We start from the raw sequence: 13,123 nt of genomic DNA, 5'->3' as shown, positions 1-13,123 counted from the left end.
ATGAAAACCTGCACCCACACCGGCCCTTTCCAGATCAGATTGGACACCCCTGATTTAGAGTATAGATTCACAAATGCACATTTCATCAATACTGACATGGATTTTACTTACACAAAAAGGTCATAGTACAAGGTAATATACAGTAAGAAATTGAATTGCAATCATTTACTTCAAATCAGTCTCATGGACAAGATCGTTGAATGTTCCTTCATATCTAAAGTTCTCATTTTGTAAAAAAAAAAAAAAAAAACATCTCAAGATTGTGTAATGATTTTCTATTCGGTGAATCTTGTAATATCAACCACACCTGAAGACAATTGTATAAATGTCCACCATCATCATAATGGCAGTGATCCGTTCAAAGCAGACATTTTTACCCTCATCACAATAAATAAAGCCAGTACATGCAATGCATATGTTGAGTCAGGTTTAAGAAAAATCATGGGAAGAGCTGACAGGAAAGAACAGTGTGTTCACGGTGTGCTTGCGTCTTCGTATTAAGACTGATTAACGTGTGAGCGATCCGTATCGCGAGACCGTCGGCTACTACGCCGACAGAACCTCTCCATCCTGCTTCACTTCCGCTGGTTTTCTCTCTAGAAACAAGACAAGAGCAGAAAGTTAGAAAGAGGGAGAGGGAGCCACGTACTGGCAGTTTGAAGTAATGCTGCATTTGCGCTTTAAGACGTTCACACCCTTCTTTAGCTCGGGCACTGCAGGCAAGGGCTCAGTGGGCACTTCAGGAAGTTGAAAATCTTCATCCTTTGAAACAGAAGAAATCAGATCGTTTCAGGCAATAAAAGGAAGAGAAAAAAAAACAAAAAAACAAATCAGCCTAAAATAAGCAGGCACTTGCTCTGACATAGATGAGTGTACCTGAATGATGGCCTCCAGCTCTGCCAGCACAGCATCCTCATCCTCCTGGCTCAGAGAGCCAGCCAGCATCTCACTGATTTGCTGGGGGGGAAATAAAATACATTCAGAGATGCATAATACTGATCTGATAATACTATCCTGTTATTAACCAAATAGCGAGACAATTTCTAATGTTTGTAAATATCTATACGTATTATGTATAGTAATAATCAGCTCAATCATCAATAAAGACATCCTATGTTCATGTGGTTCACGTCATCTGTGTTGTCAGTTGCACACTTTTGCGGTATGAAATACGTCATACATGTTAAATGTAATCTAATTCTGGAGCTATTTCACACCAACAGGATCCCCGATACTAATACCCAGTATAGGATCAGTGTGTCCAAGTTTATGTTTGTTCATTCAGAGACTGTTTTATTTAAAGCAATTTACAAGTAAGACCAAATACAACACACGTATCCAAGGGCTTTCTGAAAGTTCTAGCATTTGTACGTACAACCTTGTGGTCACTAGTTTAAAGCCTATACAGCAGTGCCACAGGCTGATTGCCTCCATGCCACGCAGCATTGATGCAGTAATTTGTGCAAAAGGAGCCCTGACCGAGTATTGACTGCATAAATGAACATACTTTTCAGAAGGTCGATATTTCTGTATTATAAATTCTTTATTCTAATATTTTGAGATACTGGATTTTTGATTCCCATGAGCTGTAAGACCGACCGAGAAGTGAATGTCAACGACGGTGCTGGCAAACCTATGTATGTATGTACGTACGTACGTACATGTCTCTATGTATGGAGCAGCTCTGACAGTAGTTCCAGCTACAAGGCTTATATTAATTCTAACATCATTCTAACACGTTATCATTTCTGTACTAACACTTACACAGGGCCACTCATATAAACAGATTAAACCTGGGTGTAACTGTTGGTATGGTGAAGCTTTCTGTGAGATGTTTATTTAGCATTTTTGGAAGGAGTCTCCAGTGTCGGTGCTTTGTAACAGTCAGAGATAAAGCTGCGTAACGTTAGGTTTTCCACCATCTCTTCAGGTTTGAGGGCTTTGTGAATTCTCGATAACACAAGACACTGTACTTATCCGTTTTATTCATTTCGGGGGGGTTGGGGGGGGGCTGGTGAGGGAACTGCTGATTATAGCTGCTATAATGTAAGCAGTATATTAGAATGTTTTGTAGCCGTTTCACAACATGAAATTATAACAACTATAAATGGATAAAGAGCATCACGTTTCATTTTTTATTCATAAAAATTCTATTTGTTGGCAAAATCGCTGTGGTATATGAGGAATAAAACGGTGCGAGTTGTGCTGCTACTGAGAGAGAAAAAATAAATCAACTTCCAGGCAGTTACTGCATCACACTACTTTGGCGCTGATTATTTACCTATAACAGCACACCCTGTGATGTTTTATTCAGTACATAACCTCTGCGTCACCACCGGCTCATGTCAACCTGTAACAAAACGTTTTTATTCACTGGACGTGACTCAGAAAAGAGATCAGTCACCGCACCGGGGCAGCAGTAACCACCTGTACTGTAAGTGATAAAAAGGACAAACCTTCTGATATTCTACTGAATCCTGTGTCTCCAGCATTATTCTCTCTACTTCTTCAATGGACAGAGCCTGTGGAGACGAGATATCCTTTAAATGCAAGATCTTTCCTCAGGAAAAATAAAGCACCATGACTTCCAAAAAACAAAACAACACAATTTTAGCTAGAGTTAGCAATTTTTAATCAAGAGTTTTTATTTATTTATTCATTTTTAAACTGTTATCTATCTATCTATCTATCTATCTATCTTCCTTCCTCCCTCCCTCCCTCTCTTCCTTCCTCTGTCTGATCCATCCTGATGCCCTGCTTCTGGCTGAGTTCTCATCACTTGGAAATCATCCACTGTTGCTGAAGATGGCCCCACATCCCCACTGCCTAAAGATCAATGAGATTACTGAGGATGGTAGCACTTAAAAACCATGAAGATGGCGCTGGACTGCAACTGATATGAACGGTTTCGCTATGATAGCTTTAGTTCTACAATTGCCATGTACAGTTCTGTACTCGTTCCCTTGTTATGAATTTCCTGGGTACACAACTGCACCTTTTGACCATGTTGTACGCGGTTATAGAAGGGAATAATTTATGGGATTTATGGGTTTCCTTTTGAGTCTGGTTCCCCTCAAGGTTCCTTCCTCATATCATCTCAGGGAGCTTTTCCCTTGCTACCTTGCTCATTAGGGATAAATGGATACAGTTTAAATGTATATCCTGAATGTATATATTTCTGTAAAGCTGCTTTGTGATAATGCCCATTGTTAAAAGCGCTATACAAATTAAATAGAATCTAATTGAATCTACAATCACTTAATCTGTAAACAATGGATGCTACAGAGGCTTTGCCAGACACAGCTCATTCTTGAGTACACAGATTTTCTTTTTCCTTGTACGACAGTTCATCATTCCTAATGCTGAAGCGCACGAAAACTACATTTCATCTGAGCTCCTCACCTCATGCATTTTCTTCAAGCAGTCATTGCCGACTTTCAGACCTTCCAAGACCTTTACTTCAATCTGAGCAAATTCGAGGTCCTGGACCTGCAAAGAGAACATGTATGCACATTTGTAGCTTTTGACATACTGTGTTCTGCTACTTTAAAAAAAAAAAAAAAAAAAAAAAAAGTAGGACATGTCCACAGAGTGATGCGCTCTTCAGAGTGTCCCTCATTTGGATCATTAGTGCAGTCTCAGTAGAGCAGGAGACGACTCTCACCATGTGCTCTAGGTTGCTTATCTGGGTCTCAGTCTTGTCCAGAAGTTGATCCTGGTACCGCTTTTTTTTGAGCAGCAGAAGAGCTCTTCTGAAACCACAAGGCCACAGGAATCACTCGTAAACGCCGGCGTACCATACGTGCCATGAACATTCACTCAAAACCGATTTATAATGGAAACAGATACTGAACTCTTACACTTTAATAAGAACGATATTAGAAATGAGCAGACCTCAGAGATCGTCTTAGCAAAGTTGTCCTAATGTAGTTTTATCTAAATGTTCCAAAATCGGACCAATACATTAAAACAATTTCAGTCATTTACATTCTCAAAAAAGGTTTTAAAGGCTTAATTCTGTCAATTATATTTTAGAAGAAGAAATATATATTATTTCTTCTTCTAAAATATAATTGACAGAATTAAGCCTTTAAAACCTTTTTTGTTGTGGTTCAGTATCATCCTCTTTGAACGACACAATTGAACACATTGTATGAGAGAAGATAAAGGAAACTCCGTTAAACGTACTCTTTCTTCCCATCCTTCAGCAGCTGCTTGGCTAGAAGCCTCTCTTTCTCCAGCTGAACGGTCAGTTTTCTCTGGTACTGCTTCAGTTTATCTCGCTGCTGTTTTAGTTGCTGAAAATAAAGAACGGAAGATAAAGAAGTGCAAGTCGTGTTTAAGCTGAGAAACTGGAACGAACCCATCCGAAGAACCTGTATGGAACGTAGACGCAAATCACTGCAGTTTCCCAAAAGACCAAATCGGTCTGACTGAATTAGCCGGCTAGCGTGCAATTAGAATACAGACTTCATACAATGACTTCATGCTGCTAACCGCATTATACTGATTGAAAATTCAGAAAGTGTTGATGAATTTTCTTAACGGCTCTGACGGTAGTTCCTCGGGATTATATCAGTGCTCTTGCTCTTAATATTATTGTTTCTGTACTAACAACTTCTACAGGGTCTTGTCAGGAGGACACTCCAAATGAAACAATAATAATAATTGAATCATGTCATCGATCTAGCGACATTGACTGTGAGGGGATGTATATTTAATATTTATGGAAGGAGTCTCCAGTTTCAGCACTTTGTAACAGTCCGACTAAATCAGTCACTTTAGGGTCAATTATTTCGTCTTAAGCCGGGTGCACATGGTGTGATATTTAATAGTCCTTTGCATCTGTTGCCTGTCAGACCCTATGAACATGTTCCCCTCTGTAAGCCATGTCACACTGTAGGATCTCAGTTGTGATTAATATCAGACTGTACGACAGTCAAGACGCGAAAAACAGATGCATGCAAGAAGACTGGTGCGGAGTAGGAGAAGCCACACTACAGGACCGTGCCTCAAATCTTCCTACACTGCCAGAATTTAATCGGAGGAGAAATTTGATCGTGACGGCCGTTAATCGGCAGTCGGGGAGCACGTCAAACTAACGATCAAAGACTATAGATTTTGGCCTAGGATTATAGGAATCTTTTAGGATTCACAAAATTTGTCCCAGACGACCAAATCGTGGCCAGAATCGTACAGTGTGAACCCGGCTTTATTGTCTGAGTGAGTGAGTGTGAGAGAGAGAGAGAGAGAGAGAGAGAGAGAGAGAGTGAGTCTGGTGTGGAACCAACCAAGTGTTTATGATAACAGGAACTAACTCAATTTAAGGGGTTCGTTTTTAACAGGGTCTAGAAAAAAGGGATCATATTTACTCCTTCTTAGCAACTCTTCACTGACTTCCACGTTAAATTTAGGGCTGATTTTAAAATCCTTCTTTTTTTGTGCATAAATAATTGTCTGGTCTTGCACCAAAATACATCAGTGACCTTCTTCACCCTTACTCTCCATTCAGATCGCTCAGATCTTCCAAATCGGTTACTTTTGTCTGTCTCCTGATGTCAACATAAATCCAAGGGTGATCGGGCTTTTTCTGCAGCCGGACCAAAACTTTGGAACAGTCCAGTCCCCCTTTCATCTCAGGTCTGCGTCATCATTAGCTTTTTTTTCTTTTCTTTTAAATCTTCTCTTAAATCATAGTTTTATTCTTTGAAAATTTCCTTAGAAAATGTCGAGATGTTGATGTTATTGTTTTAACTGGTTTACCTTTTTCTACTGTACAGCAATTTGAATCCACTTATGTTGTGTTTAAATGTGCTTTATAAATCAATGTTGACCAGCTGGACGTATGCCCGGTTGAAAGATTAGGCTACCCGTTGCACCATCTAGGTGTAGTATGTGTATATATATATATATATATATGGAGATAGATTTTGTTTCATTTCGAAGGTCTTTCCATTTCGTCTTCTCTTTGTCGCCTGTCCGATTTACTAATCCTAATTCCTTGATTGTTTTATTTGTATACTAAAATATGCATATACAAACTGTAGCGGTTGTTTAATTAATTTATTTATTTTATTAATTACATATAACTATAAACTGATTAACCATTAACTGATTAAGCACTGACTAAGTGATGTGGTATAAGAGGAATAAAACATGCTGTTGTTGGAAACCAGTCTATACTCCCTGACTGCATCACACCACCGTGTCATTGAATATTTTCCTATAACAGCACACCCTGTTTTTTCCTCATTCCTTAGTTAACTATTCATAGCTGCCAGTGCCTTTAAATCCCAGGGCCAGATAAATAGGACACCTGACTAACCCCAGTGCATGCAGTTGTTTATCCATGAAGAGTAATCCCTTTAGTGGTATTTAATTAGCGTTACCCAACATACTGACCATAACTGTTGAACACCCCCCATCCCATACACCCCCCAGCCCATACACCCCCCAGCCCATACACCCCACAACCTACACTCCCCCCATTCCACAACCCCCCTCCCCCATACACCCCCCTCCCCCCATACACCCCCTCCCCCCTACCTCATACCCCCCCTACCTCATACACCCCCTCCCCCCTACACTCCCCATTCCACACACACAGATTAAATGCTACGTTTCTTTCACCGCGAGGATAAATATGAATGAACAGTACCAGAATAGCCCGGTCCTGCTCTGTTACTCGACTTGGGCATCCTTTTCTGGCGAAAACGTTTCCCATTGCGTTTTTCCCACATCCCCGCCACTTCTACTACACCCGGCTCTTTTCCGAAATAAATCAATTATTTTCTCTCTCCGAAATGCATTCCAGTAAACTGCTGTACGATGCACACTTCGCCTGAATCACTCCACTACTCTAACGTTCACCTGCTAACCAACAACAAACCGGAAGTGACGCTAGCTAGCAACCGTAGCTGCAGGTTCCCTTTAAATTCTGATACAGGATCAGTTTCCCAACCCCAGTAAACATTCAAACTGAATATTAAACCTGATCTCAGATCAGAGGTATCGTTCTAACACCAGCGGCCATCGAGAGAAAACGAAATACACTACGATAAACGTTACTTCCGGTTTCCTGTCAGGCGGAAAGGCTAAAGTCTTCTCTAAATAATAAAAGCCTCCTAAGATTCTCTAGTTAATTACTTTTTGTTCAGGTTTATTTTTTACAAATTTGTGTTATTATTGAGACCGGTAGTAACTTGAATAGCTCCTTATAATATACTTTTTATACTGTAAATGTATACTGTATATATATATATATATATATATATATATATATATATATATATATATATATATATATATAGCCAGTATTAAAAAAATAATAATAAGTTTACAGAATGTTTTCAATATAAAACACGAAACAGGGAATTGCTTTAAAATCCCTGTGTTATTCGGTGTGTTGACCTAATTTCCACTGAAACAGAAAATCAGGGCAGGACATATCAAGTGACTACTCCCTTTTTAAAAAAAATAAAATAAAATAATAAATAATAAAAAAAATTAAAAAATACGTTTAGCTTACATCACAGTCCAGGATAAGCTGTACTTGACACTGCTTAGTACCATGGTGTTTTTATAACGTTGAGAGGCGGGACATTTTTGATTCTAGAGAGCATTTGATTGGACAGAAAATCTGACAAGAATCTGAAGTGCAGAATGATGTCATCAAAATGGTTGATCAATATTGGTGGTAGAGAGAGACTGTAAATTTTAAATGAATATATCTTCTAAACGGGAATTTTGTTGTTTTGGAGCACGCTAAAGCGAGCATATTCATGCTAAAAGCCACAAAACTTCCATTTTGATTTTGTGGGGACTTTAAAAAAATACAAAAGAATGTCCCAGTCAAAAGCCAAAATGTGAATTTCCAAAAGGTAAGTGATGAGTTGACTCTTTTCAGTAAACATTGGGAGCCAAATTACCTGTTTCAAGAACAGTACATGATTCTGTAGTGATTCACTGGTTCACTGAAAATGTATTAGTGTTTTGTATTCATAAAATTCCAACACATGGGGCACATGGTGGCTTGGTGGTTAGCACGTTCGCCTCACACCTCCAGAGTTGGGGGTTCAATTCCCACCGTGGCCCTGTGTGTGTGGAGTTTGCATGTTCTCCCCGTGCTGCGGGGGTTTCCTCCGGGTACTCCGGGTTCCTCCCCCAGTTCAAAGACATGCATGGCTGATTGGCATGTCCAAAGTGTCCGTGGTGTATGAATGGGTGTGTGAGTGTGTATGTGATTGTGCCCTGTGATGGATTGGCACCCTGTCCAGGGTGTACCCCGCCTCGTGCCCGATGCTCCCTGGGATAGGCTCCAGGTTTCCCCGTGACCCTGAAAAGGATAAGTGGTACAAGATGGATGGATGGATGGAAAAGTCCAATGCGGTGAACTACATACAGTGCAGCCATTCTCAAAATGCACCCAGTGAAGCTGATCAACATGAGTTGTTCAGCGCCACCTGTAGTAAGAATGGTAAAACATTTTGTGACATAAGGGTCCTTCTGCTCTGCTGCTTGTTATAATGATGTATGTACTGTAGTGCAAGGAATCTCAAACTACACTATGTTTGTGGACACCTAATCCGCACATTCATATGTGCTTGTTGAACATCCCATTCCAGATTTAGTCCCCTTTGCTGTTATAATAACCTCCACTCTTCTGGGAGGGCTTTCTACTAGATTTTGGAGCGAGGCCATGAGGATTTGCTCATTCAGCCACAAGAGCATTAGTGAAGTTGTGCACTAATGTTGGATGAGGAGGCCTGTGGTGCAGTCCGTGTTCAAATTCATCTCAAAGGTGTTCACTGGGGTTGAGGTCAGGGCTCTGTACAGGCCACTCAAGTTCTTCCACTCCAACCTTGGCAAAACCTCTCTTTGTGCATGCTGGAACAGCTTTTAGTTATAGTGAAGAGAAATTGTAATGCTACAGCTTACAATTACATCATACAATTATGTGCTTCCAATTTCATGGCAACAGTTTGAGGGAAGAAACACATATAGGTATAATGGTCAGGTGTCCACATTGTTTTATAAAAATTTGAACAAATGAAATGAAATGATGTTGTTTAAATGTGTACATACAATATGCTGGCTATTTATTAGAGCCATAGATCATTCTGAAATTTCTGCCAGCAGCACACATTAGATAGATCTAAATTGACATTATGTATAGTGCTATTTGTTTTTTAATCAATATATTTTGGCTTAAAGCAATTCAATTCCAGTCAAACCACTATAATAACTCTATATTAAATATAATAACTTTAATAAGGAGGAGTTGAGATTTCCACCACAGTAACAAAATGAAAAAATAAATAAATAAACCAGGCTAAATGAGTAAGAATGGACATTGGCAGCTCACAGTGATTGTACCATATGACTGGCTGGAATCTAAATCAGTTATTTAAACTTGTGAAAACAAAATATGAGTGTAAATATAATCTTAACAGGCTGATTTATTACATTAATATTTTTTGACACAGGAATTATTACTGGATTTACAAATGTGCAACACATTTCTTCTTTTACAATTTTATAACAAATGCAAGGCAACTATTATTATTATTATTATTACTGTTATTATGTTAATCAAAAGGTGGAGTAAGTATTTATGAGATCATTGGTGAGCTACTTAAGTCATCCAAGGACATAAACGATTATAAATCCAAGGATATTAACAATAACTTGCTTCAATTTGGTCTATCTCAAAGCACTCTTCTCCTTGTGTCCAAATTCAGTGGAAACTGTTATGATCTGAGTGGGATCTATCTGTAAATAAACACAGCCGCAATAAAATGAACAAATTATTCATTTAATCAAGTTTTACATTTTCCCAACTGGTCCAAAACAATAGAAAAAAACCCACTTCTGAGAATAAAGACATCATAAAGGAGCAAAGTTAGAATTCAGGTTATATATCTTTAACAGTATAAGTACAATTTCAATCTTGTTCAGCAAGTCATTCAGTGAGTGATGCCTAAAACTTCTTATGCCTATCTGGCACTTAAAAAGCAACAACTTAACGCAGCTCAGCCATATTCACACAGTACATCAGCTTACATATATGAAAGTATTTACTGCTTCAGCCTTGACCTTGCATTGAGTAACAGAAAGCTATTTCAACACAGAGGTTCTCTCAAATCTGAGCCTAAAAATGAATCAAATCTTTCAACACATGGTTAAACTACAGTCCTGACATGTGATACAGCTCTCGATGCTTGAAAATGTAAGATTTGGGTTGTTGTTTTTTTCAAGCAGCGATGAGGTAACACTTCATTTCATTGAGATGTCACAATTATGTACAGAAACTCTGCAGGTAGAAGCACCATTTATTCTTTACAATGCAGAACAACCAATGTGTTTTATTGTGGAATCCTGTTCAGGCGATCGTTTCGGTTTCGTTCCCGTGTGAATTTATTACACACAGACAACTGAAAGGCTTGTTATGGAACTGATAGCATGTGTGTAGCAAATCCAACCTTTTATTTTTTTTCAACTTCACAGTTTGTATATTTTCGTGTACTGACCAAAAAGTTGTATTTACAGGGTACAGGATGTACGCTATTAACCTGGATGGCCTCCTCTTTAGAGAGGTTACTGGTCTCTTGAGTCTTTCTGGAATCAATCAACACAGCATGAACTGCAGGTCTTGAATTCCTCTATAAGGAGAACAGGGAAGAAAATGTATCCACGAGAGATAAAAAAAAAATCTGATTTAAATATCATCTATGAGTATTCCAGGGTAGTCTCGGCTTCTTCGGGGGTTCAGACACTCACGCTTTATACATGGTAGTCATTTCCAAAGTGTCGTATCTGGGCATCAGTCATAGACAGGTAGGTGGTCCTCATGCTGGGTGAATACTAAAAAGAAGAAAGAAAGGGAAAAGCATTGAACCAGAACCTCCATGAGCTGCCATTTGTCTGCCATCATATGTCATAAAAATATTTTTAATTAATCATGTCGAATGGGCATTGGACAAGAAGCACTGTATTTTATGTACTATCAGATCATTGCGATATTTAGAATAAAAACAACGGCAGGTAGAAACACTTTCAGAAGCAATTCAATCAGAGGTGAAGATGTGGGATTGAGGAGCATTCTGAGTCTGAGACAAAATAAACAAAAACAGTAAAATCTCCAGTTACGTATGCAACTGTGGTTCAACGGGAGGTCACAATGAACCGGATACCATCTTGTGCATGCGTGTACGTATACCAATACCTTCCAACAAAGTCACAAAGTGATCACATGGTGTAGTGTTTGATGGCAATGAGAAGGAACCCTCATCAAGTATACTGAGCAACAGAACAGTACTCAATGTAGTAGACCTGGAGTTCTGAAAATACTCCGAAAAATGAAAATACATTCACCGCAGCTGTGAAGCGAGACTATCGACTACTTTGGAGGACAATGCACCTGTAACTCCGACTGTTGTCACAAACTGTTACGCAGATACAAATGTAACAGTTATTACAACTATTACAACATTACTGCCAACAAACACCAGGATTTACAGGACATCGTCCACACAATATGTCTGAGGAATGATTGCAAAATCACCACAGACCACAATCACCCAGCACACACACTCTTTGCCACACTGCCATCAGGCAGATGGTACTGCAGTATTCAATCCAGAACCAGCAGGCTGAAGAACAGTTTCTACCTGCAGGCCATCAGGATCCTGAACAAACTGTAATCCAGTCATTACTTCTTCTTCCTCTCTGTCACTCATGCCTCCACTACCTCCCACACACTGGTCACCCCATTGACAGCCCAAGGACACTCATGGACACATGTTTCTGTCACTTTTGGGCATGTTGCAATATTTCTATGAACACTATTACCACTTCATAGCTGCTAAGCACTAAGTGTTGTCTTTGTGCAATATATTGAAATATTGTACATATTTATTACACATACTAATTTATTAATTTATACCTTTAATTTAAATATAATTTTTTTAATGCTACTTTGTACTGCTGCTTTATCTGCTTCAACCTGTCTATAGTGGACTGCTCAGACACTGCAAGTGCATACAGCTACTTTTTATTTTTACACCGTGACTGCACATATTCCCATGTTTACAGTTAGGATCTGCACATTACCGACATACTATCGACAGTATACTATCTAGGCACACAAACCATACATACCAATATGTTCTGCATATTTTGTTACATATACTGTATTTGTAAGTAATCTCTTTCCCCCACTTTCCTCCCCCCTTTTATCTTCTGATATATTTTTTGTTTGTATTGCAGAGTACCTGAGCCTCACAATAAGCACTGCAATGTATACAATTGTCACTGACATTTTGTGCACGGGACAAATAAACTTGAAACTCTGAAAGTTAGATAGCTCCAAGGTTTACATGATCTCCCACGAGGGGCCAGAAGAAGAAAATGAACACTGGCTGTATAACAACAGTATGTACACTACCAGTCAAAAGTTTACACACACTCATTCTATATTTTATCCCCCCCCCACACACACACACTTTTGGGAATAATAATAAAGTCATCAAAACTCTGGGAATTATGTTGTGATAAAAAAAAAAAAATCCAAAATAAATCAAAGTAATTTAATATTTTAGCATCTTCAAAGTAGATGCCCTTTTTTGACTAGAATTTCCAGAAATGTATTCTTGGCCTTTTCTAAACCGATTTCTTGAGGAATCTCCCTGAGATGCTTTTTATACCGTATTAAAGGAGTTCCCACCTACGCTGGACAGTTATTGACTGCTTTTTTCGAATAGTTCGCTCCAAGTCATCCATTAATTAATTATTTTTTGTAAATAAAATGTTAGTTTTCTAATGAAAGAAAGAAATATGTTGGTACAATGATATTTTTGTCTACAACACCGATTTCAAACATTTAATCATACACCTTCTAATCAAAAGATTTTTAAGATCACGAGCAACATTTCAGTCAAGTGTCTGCAATCTTTTGACCGTTAGTGTATATGAAATACTTCATCATACAGACACTATGTGACTTTGTTGGAAGGTCGTGGCTTTGGAAGGTCTTGCATGCACTTGCCCATGGAGGTATCCTGGTGATTCTCACCTCCCGTGGCAGTTAGGATGGGTGACAATGAACAACAAGAACACAGCAGTA

The 13,123-nt window shown here is 38.8% G+C and overlaps 2 protein-coding genes across 7 annotated transcripts in view; both read right to left on the bottom strand.

Moving 5' to 3' along the window:
* chmp6a (charged multivesicular body protein 6a) lies at nt 1-7,140 on the bottom strand. Of its 3 annotated transcripts, none has more exons than XM_053612412.1 (7): nt 4,189-5,211; nt 3,665-3,752; nt 3,403-3,489; nt 2,457-2,522; nt 877-957; nt 696-762; nt 1-596 (listed from the first exon to the last, which is right to left on the bottom strand). In XM_053612412.1, exons 1-7 carry the CDS (start codon nt 4,365-4,367, stop codon nt 547-549), a joined length of 618 nt encoding a protein of 205 aa, XP_053468387.1. In that variant the 5' UTR covers nt 4,368-5,211; the 3' UTR covers nt 1-546. The 3 variants fall into 3 exon arrangements, with proteins under 3 accessions (XP_053468387.1, XP_053468378.1, XP_053468369.1); XM_053612403.1 differs by adding an exon at nt 6,659-7,140 and having other exon boundaries at nt 459-762; nt 4,189-4,298; XM_053612394.1 differs by having other exon boundaries at nt 459-762.
* Nucleotides 7,141-9,793: 2,653 nt separating this feature from the next.
* Nucleotides 9,794-13,123, bottom strand: part of ttyh2l (tweety homolog 2, like) — a 49,500-nt gene continuing 46,170 nt past the window's right edge. For 3 of the 4 annotated variants that reach the window (XM_053612350.1, XM_053612368.1, XM_053612379.1), the window contains one exon: nt 9,794-10,863. In XM_053612350.1, coding sequence (XP_053468325.1) covers nt 10,783-10,863 — 81 coding nt within the window. In that variant the 3' untranslated portion in view covers nt 9,794-10,782. The remainder of the gene's footprint in view (nt 10,864-13,123) is intronic. The other variant, XM_053612361.1, reaches the window with a different exon arrangement.

Source organism: Ictalurus furcatus, chromosome 2 (genome assembly GCF_023375685.1).
Source record: "Ictalurus furcatus strain D&B chromosome 2, Billie_1.0, whole genome shotgun sequence".
Classification (NCBI taxonomy): Eukaryota; Metazoa; Chordata; class Actinopteri; order Siluriformes; family Ictaluridae; genus Ictalurus; species Ictalurus furcatus.
This window is presented reverse-complemented; position numbering and strand designations above follow the sequence as displayed.